The sequence below is a fragment of the Cotesia typhae genome, unplaced genomic scaffold (assembly GCF_013202065.1).
Source record: "Cotesia typhae breed Kobodo isofemale line unplaced genomic scaffold, CoteBio_Ctyphae scaffold_141, whole genome shotgun sequence".
Lineage (NCBI taxonomy): Eukaryota > Metazoa > Arthropoda > Insecta > Hymenoptera > Braconidae > Cotesia > Cotesia typhae.
Genome location: NW_027423775.1, coordinates 248,078 through 256,080, shown reverse-complemented (window position 1 = coordinate 256,080; position 8,003 = coordinate 248,078). Strand labels below are relative to the sequence as shown.

The 8,003-nt window shown below is 30.2% G+C and overlaps 1 protein-coding gene across 1 annotated transcript; it reads right to left on the bottom strand.

Annotated features, from left to right (window-relative positions):
- Positions 1-363: 363 nt before the first annotated feature.
- On the bottom strand, positions 364-7,172 carry LOC141535588 (uncharacterized). The gene is made up of 5 exons (XM_074255542.1): positions 7,085-7,172; positions 6,175-6,636; positions 3,728-4,207; positions 3,248-3,530; positions 364-373 (listed from the first exon to the last, which is right to left on the bottom strand). The coding sequence occupies exons 1-5, from the start codon at positions 7,170-7,172 to the stop codon at positions 364-366; spliced, it is 1,323 nt and encodes a 440-aa protein (XP_074111643.1).
- Positions 7,173-8,003: the final 831 nt, after the last annotated feature.

Sequence of the window (8,003 nt, the reverse complement as noted above, 5' to 3'; positions counted from 1 at the left end):
TAAAGTCGAATTATTACCAATCGAAATAGAATCCAGAGGTTATTATTACTGGTACTTGCTACAGGGCCCGCGTTAGTTTTTTTTGGAGTTTCTTTATGGCTATCCGTACGATTATCTTCTTCCGAATCTTCGTCTGACATATATTCCCACTGTATCGTTTGTCCTAAACCCGAATCAACTGTTTTCTCAGCTTCCGACTTGTCCGTAAATTCGAATTTCTTATTAACGCGTTTCTTAGTAGGTGGGTCTAAACCTTTTGTAAACGGCACGTCCCCGTGTTTCCTTAGAGAATAGCGGTTCTGATTCTCTTCATCAGACATTTACATATAAAAAGCAAATATTTTTTTTCTTTTTTATATGTGGCTAAAGTTCCCTATTTAAATAATTTTATTTTTAACTAATTAACGGCAAATTAAACAAAAAAAAAAAAAAAAAAAAGAGAACAAAATAATTCAAACCTAAAATAAACTCGTTATTTCCGTTTAATTCTTCTCCAATACCTTGGTTTTCGATGAGAGAACGAATATTTTCACAATTTTTCACATTACATAAACATTGTATAAATATCAGAATTATATAAAAAGATTAAAAAAAAAAAAATGCATAAATACAATAATACAAAATACATTTAATACACATGCAGAAGTATCAGGTAAAATTCTGTAACTGTCACGAGATCTCAAGAGTTATTATTTTTAATATCAAATATGCATGACGCACATTCACTGTTCAAGTATTATTTCCTTTTAAACTCAAAATTTTCTTTCAAAATCTTTAAAAATTTTACTTTTGATTTAAATATTATCTCAACAAGCACTTCATTGTCCCTGTCCGAGCGCCAAATTGTTACGTTCAACTTTGTTTACGTAATTTATTTATTCTTTTTTTTGATCCAAGCCGAAGCTTCTAGACCAGGACTCAGAAGGTTTGCTAAGGATAATATTATCGAAACGATTTTTAATAATATTTAAAATTTAACTATTTATTCGATATATAAAAGAACAAGGGTTAATATTACAAAACTATTTTAATTTTTTCTCTTAAGTACAATTAATTTTATTCAATTAATTGGCTCAACGTTATCGGGATTTTACTCGCCATGTTACAGAATTTTACTTTTAATTTAATTAAATGATTTTTTGAACCTTGAATTCTGCCTGAATGAGTCCGCAGAATTGAGCCGTTGGTTTGGAACTAATTCAGCTACTTCGGTATTATTTAAATTCCGCTAACACTGATTTTACTTTAAATTATACTTTAAATTCAAGTGAACAACCACTGAATTTTACAAGTTAGTTGGCGATCCGCACTGGGCGAGTTCTGGAGGACGAAGAGAGTGAGTTCATGCGAGGATCTCAGGGCCTCGAATTTGGGGTTTTGAAAAATTACTATTTGGGGGAAAACAGTAACCAATTAGCGGCCTATTTCCCTTGGATTCTACCCTCTCTTTCGGCTTTTCCGAAGATGTTCGCCTGAACTCCCCTCTTCAGGCCTAGAGGGCACGCTGTCCCTTTCTCTCTCTAATTTATGGACTATATGTGCATTAGGGTGGGTCAAAAAAATCAACTATTTTTTTTTTTACAATTAATACGGAAAAACTGGGTTACTAGGCACCTTAAAAAAATTCTCACCAAATATGAACTCTTAATTTTAATAGGAAGATCCTCCGCGTCGCAGTTTTTCATTTTTTTCTCAGTCCAATAGAAAAAAATTCATTCCTCATCATTAATTGGTCGTACAGAAAAAATTTTTTTAAGAATTTTGTAGGAAATTTAATGCTCTACAAAAAAGGTATCTTATGTTTTTTCCGTAAACCTCACCATTTCACTAATATTGAAGATTTAAGATTGATTATTTTAAATCAAATGTCACTTTTGTTTATGAATTTTATAACTCGACAAGAAATGGCTATTATTGAATGGGCAATAGAAATTTTTGTAGCAAATTAACTGCTCTATAAAAATGGTATCTTATGTTTTGGCGATTAAATTAATCGTTCAAAAGATATTCATCATCAAACTTTCATGTATATCGATTTTAAGAGTTTTTGATTAAATAATCGAAAAATTTCAATTTAATCTATCAGTTTTGAGAAAATTTACACGAAAAAAATTTTTTTCATCAACTGAGAAACTTCAAAATGTTTTTCAAACTTTTTTACGTGTAAGTATTTTTATCTACATTTAAAAAAATAAATTGTACATTATTTATCGCTTAGTTAATCATTTATCAATAAAAAAGCAAAGTTTTCATTATAAATATATTATGATTTCAGTTTTAGAGAAAAAATGTCCAATTAGTTATAAGAAAGTTTTTTATTTCAATTTTCAACTGAGCTATTTATTTTCAAACAATTTTTTGTTGCAAGTAGGGTAGTTTTTTCGATGCTCTTTCACAACTTGCAATAAAAATTGAAATTGCTCTTCGTCTTTCGTTAAGCATTGGTTATATTCACTTACTAATGCGACACCTCGCTCTGCCACATCATTAACAACTTTCAATTGTGCGAAAAATTCTTTATTTTCATTATAACTCTCATCAGTAGACCATAAATCAATATTTTTATCAAGAAAATCATACGGCAGATCAAAGATCTCAAAAGTTTTAATGACTTCTTAGAAACAAAGTCACTTATATTTTTTGCAGAATTAAATGTAAATTTTTTCTATCAATAATAAATCTTCTTGCTTTAGAATCTGTACCTTCGCGAGTCTTAACAGCTTCGACAATATTCTTCTTTATGTTTAATGGAACGGTATCATCAAAAAGTGATAAAATAGCAAGTTCATCACTTAAGTACCATAAATGTGCAGTCATTTTTTCACATGTAGCCAAGGAAATTAAAGAATTAATTTTACTGTACTCAATTAAATTTTTCATAAACTCTAAGTCGTGATTAGCAGCAGAAGTCGCAGAAGTTGATGAAAACCAAGCTTTTACATACGCCATAACTATGAAAATACAAAATTGTCGATGACCATCCAATTCTTTCTTAGAAAGGTCAAATTCATCTCTAAAAATAAACATTTTTAGGCAATAAATTGCCTTTGCCATCCATCTTGCATGATGAACTGCACCAGGACGCTTGAAGAAAACTTGCTCTCGTGGCATTTCTCCCAGAAAAATTAATGACAATTCCAATATTTCTTTATAGTCATCTCGGGGTTGCGATAATTACCAAAAGTAATCAATTATTCGTAAAAATCAAAAATTATCCTCTACACTTAAAATTGTATTTAAATAATACCTGTAAGTATCGCTTAATAAATGAAGATAGATTATTTTTTTCATTCGTAATAATATTAGCAACAATACTATCTTCAACACCAGATTTATACTTCGTTTTATCGAATGTGTCCCAAAATTTTTGAATCTGCCAAATATTGGAACATTTGGTCCGGATGATACTGGCCAATAGACTTCGAATGCACTCCTTAAAATGATCTCATAAATATGATGGCGACATGGTAACCAAATTAATTCTTTTCCTAAGACCTTTTCAATTTCTTTACATGTACCATGATGGATTCCTGTATAGTAAAAATAGATAATTACACTTTAAGTTCTGTATTTAATAAAAATTGTAACGCATATTTAAAATCTATAAATAAATAAAGGATTATAACTAATGGGCACGTGTCGAAAATTTAATTAATGTATGAAAACAATTCAACTAGAACGATGAAAATAAAATTTTCTTTTAAATATTTTATCATTGATTAGTTACCCGTATTAACCGCAGTCGTGTCAAAACACATCGCCTTGATGTAACTAATAATACCCCATTGATTTAACGTTGACAAGATGGTTGCTGTTTGAATTTCTGCCGATCCACTATTCATTTTTGGAACTCCAAGTAACTGCTCAGTACCAAAAGCAGTCAAAATAATCGGTAAATGATCCACAAATTTCGATTCAGAAATGTCATTCAGTATTTTCCCATCCCAATGCACGACATATTTATCATGAGCTTTGAAGTTATCTTTTAGTCCTATAGCAATGTCTTTTCGTAAGAGCATGCGAGTTCGTTGAATTGTTCGATAACTAAGAGTTGTATCTTCTACATTAACACCAACACTTGATAGAACTGGAGCAATAATGAACATCGCATTTCTACTACTAACATTAGCTCTGTCGAGTGCTGAGTTAAGCTCTGGAGTTAGAATATTTATTTTTGCTCGTGTTGTCGGTATTTGAGGCACATACTCTAAATCTGAACCGAAATTTGTAGCTTGACTTAATGTAAGGGTTGAAGATGACTCTGATTCCTCACTTCGAACAATCTCATGGCTGGTTGAGGGTTGATTCAAATCTAAAATAAGCGTTGTTATTTAATTAATGGAAGCAAAAATATGGAACTCATTCATTTTGACATCAAATAAGGAACACAAAGAGTTTTTTATTTATCATCTACGAACATATTGACATTTATGATATAATTAATTAGAAAAACAATAATATACTTTATTATTCATAATTTATAATCAATTTAACTTATTTTCAATTCTGATTAAAATTTATAATAATTAAATGTTGTAAATACTCACGACTTTCATCTACTTCCATCGTATTCATAGTACTGTTTAATTTATTTGGGTTATTTGAAAGAATTTCTTTCCGAAAGAAATTCTATCATTGTTAGTCTTATCATTTCATTCATTTCATCTTATCAACCTACTGATCATTGCGACTGTCAAACGTCACAGGTAAATCGTGTTTAATATATATGGGACATCCCATGCCAAATCACCGAGTTCTTTTTTCTACTCCTTTCGATTTGGCTAGAAATATGGTACTATTTTCTACCCTACCGATAACATTTTTCTGAATTTTTTCAGATTTTTTCACCCAACCCAAAAAAAGTTACGAATTTAAAAAAAACCTTCTTTTTCTTTCAAATTGCTATAGCTTTCCACAAATTGACCTTTTGGCACTTTTTTTTTGTTTATTCTTGTTTTTAAATATAGTTTTAAGAAAAAAAATTTCAGAAGTAAAGAGCAATAAAATATTTTAGTTTTTTAAAAAAACCGTCATTTTTTCGAAGTTTGACGCTTTGGATTTACAATTTTTTTGTCTCAAAAAAAACTTTAACTAAAACCGTATTCAACCCTACTTTTCCAATTTTGTGCCCACTTATCTTTCCAATTTTTTTTTTCGATTGAAAAAATTTTTTTCAAATGTTGCTTATTTTCTTAAACTTTGCACTAAAACAATTTTGGTTGGCTTTTATAACCTCAAAAGTAAAAAAAAATTGAACGTAAAAAAACATGAACTGTATTAACTAGAGAAAATTATCTTATTTAAGTATAGTGTTTTATACTTTATACAATCTCAATATTCTAATTATTTGCGATGATTCAGCGGTTGTTTTCTCGGTTTCTTGATCACACAGTGTTGTTTGGACTTTAGTGATGAAGAAAAGGACTTTACCTCCGTAACAGAATTCAATAACGGTGTGATTTGATGAATTTTTTGTGTTGTTAGTATCGGTTTAGCACTTTTGAAACGTTCTTCCAATTGTTCTTTCATTGAGTTATACTCTTCAATTTTTGAGAACTTAACGTTTATATTTAGTAAGTTAAGGGGGTATTCTGGTCTAGAGTCCTACTTTTTGGGTATTTTTCAAACTAGGATAAAAAAAAATTAAAAACATTTTTTATCCGTTTTTTCATATTAAATTGATTGATTTTTAAAGTATATAAAAAAAAGGAAAAAAAAAAGTCAAAAATTCATCCAGTGACAGGTCGATGAAGTGGGGGTTGCTAGTCAAACAGTGCTTCCTGGTTGACATGATTCCAACCCTTGTAGTGATCTAAATCGAATAAACGAAAAAATTTCTTAATTAGTAAAGATGTCGCTACATCTTCAACTTCGCCCGAAAAAAAAAAAAAATTTACAAAATGGCATCTACTTGAAAAAAAAATTTTTTTTCTACCCCTGTTTTTCGACCTTTACGAATTTTTTAAAAATACTTCAAATTAAAATTTTCCAAAATCCTTAGCTCCAGTTATTAAGATATGTATGAAGAAGATTCTCACAAAATTTCAAAGGAATCGGTCAGATAGAACTTGAGATATCGTGTCAACCACCTCAACAAAAGTAGTTTTGAGAAAAACGTGTTTGAAGTTTGAGAAAGATTTCCAGTTAAATAACTCAGATAATTATGTTTAATACTCACTTTGGACTGATCGGTGATCCCATATCCATACATTGGACCTTCTTCTTTCTCAAAATCGAGATTTTGTAAATTTCTATCTTCTAAACGAGCTGTACTGCCTATTTTTGAAACAGCAGAAGCTCGTAGTTCAGAGCGATCAATCCTCAGCTCGTTACATCTAACAGCAAATGTGTGAGCTTCAGTACCAACGATGATGCCCATGAGTGCCATTATATTTAAAATCTTTAAAAAGCTTTTATTAAAAATAGCAACGGCTAAATGATTTGCAATTTTGATAGTTTGGGTTCCAGCGTGAATATGCTTTGGAGCAAAAATCCATATCAATGAATTGAGGGATTTATTATTATCTAGTGTTTCGGATCCTCGCTCCTTCCAGGTACCATCTCCAGAAACCGTCAAGTGCTTTGGATTTTCACGAGGCTCAGACTCAGATTGTAACTCTTGCTCTTCTTTTACTGCTTTAAATATTACCTAATCGTAAATTGCACTTGCAGCTGAATGTTAATTTTCTAGGCAGCTGTAGTAAGTACTGATGCATAGACCTTGGCATATCTCCATGACACTACAAAAAATATTTATTTCTTCTCATTCTACTCCTAAAAGTCTTATAGCTATTACAATTCGATGATTAATTTCATATGCTTTATTCACCAAAGGACATGATTGAATGTACTTATTATTTTCACAACTGCACTGCACCACAATTTTAAATCCTAGACCACGTGGTCCTGTTTGAGAAAAATTTCATTTTCTCTTTGCAGGTAGCACATAAAATTAAAGTGGAGAGAGTTTGAAAAACTGAATAAAATTTCCCTAGACAGTACCCAAAATTTTTATTAATTATTATTTCTTCATCTCTATAATTTTTTAATGTAGCTGCAGAAGCACTTGTAAATCTCATTTTACTTTCTAGGGTGTATCGATTCGATGAAAATTGTCTCTTCTTTTTCCGATCAGGACGATTACAGCTTCCCCGCGAACTTTTCTTATCCATTTTTCTATAAATATTTATAAAAAAAAAAACTAAAAAACTTGTTATTTATTAACTATGCGCTGAACACGTGTCTACTTAGCTCCAAGATCGAGACTAAACTGAACAGAAAAATATGTAAGTAATAATTTGTAAATTAGACTATAGAGATAGACACTTCCAGGTATATTTTGTGTGGATAGTTCCAGGTATATTGGGTACGTACTGGTAGTCGGGTATATATAAAAACTTAAAAGGGTATACAGGGTGATTCAGAATGACCTTCACAGCGGAAAACTGTAGATAGAGGAGTCGATTCTAAGAATAAAGTTCCTTAGTCGCTTTTCGATATTCTCAATAGTTTTTGAGTTATTCAAAATGTAAATTGACCAATCACAGACAAACTTTAGAAATTAAAAAAAAAATAAAAAAGAATAATAAATAAGTTAAGTAACACTGCCACAGCAGACTTCAAGTTAAATGATATTTAATTAATTTGAAAGGTTCGATTTCTCACAGAAAAAAAAAACAAAACATGCAATTACAATCTAGAACGTATTTGTATATTTTTTTTATCTTTTCCTTTTCACAGAAAACATTATTGACTTAAGATGATGCAATTATTAAAAATATAACTTCCGGAGAATTGACAAAATAAATTACGTGTTTTTAAATATATAAACTTCAACCAAGAATAAAGAAAAAAATTTAAACTAATAAAATTGTCTTACTGAAATAATAGCAATTTCAAACAGACGAAAATATAGATATAGACAATACATAAAATAATTATTGAAAAATCTCTGATTTTGCTTGCTCGGTCTCGCTCAGGACTTTGCTAAGCGCTTGATGTAC

Excerpts from the sequence above, each read along its gene's own strand:
- LOC141535588 (XM_074255542.1), bottom strand. The coding sequence starts at position 7,172 with ATGGATAAGAAAAGTTCGCGGGGAAGCTGTAATCGTCCTGATCGGAAA. Across the intron at positions 6,637-7,084 it reads GAATCGATACACCCTAGAAA|CAGTAAAAGAAGAGCAAGAG; the intron begins GTAAAATGAGAT and ends TAATATTTAAAG. Across the intron at positions 3,531-3,727 it reads CACGACTGCGGTTAATACGG|GAATCCATCATGGTACATGT; the intron begins GTAACTAATCAA and ends TTTACTATACAG.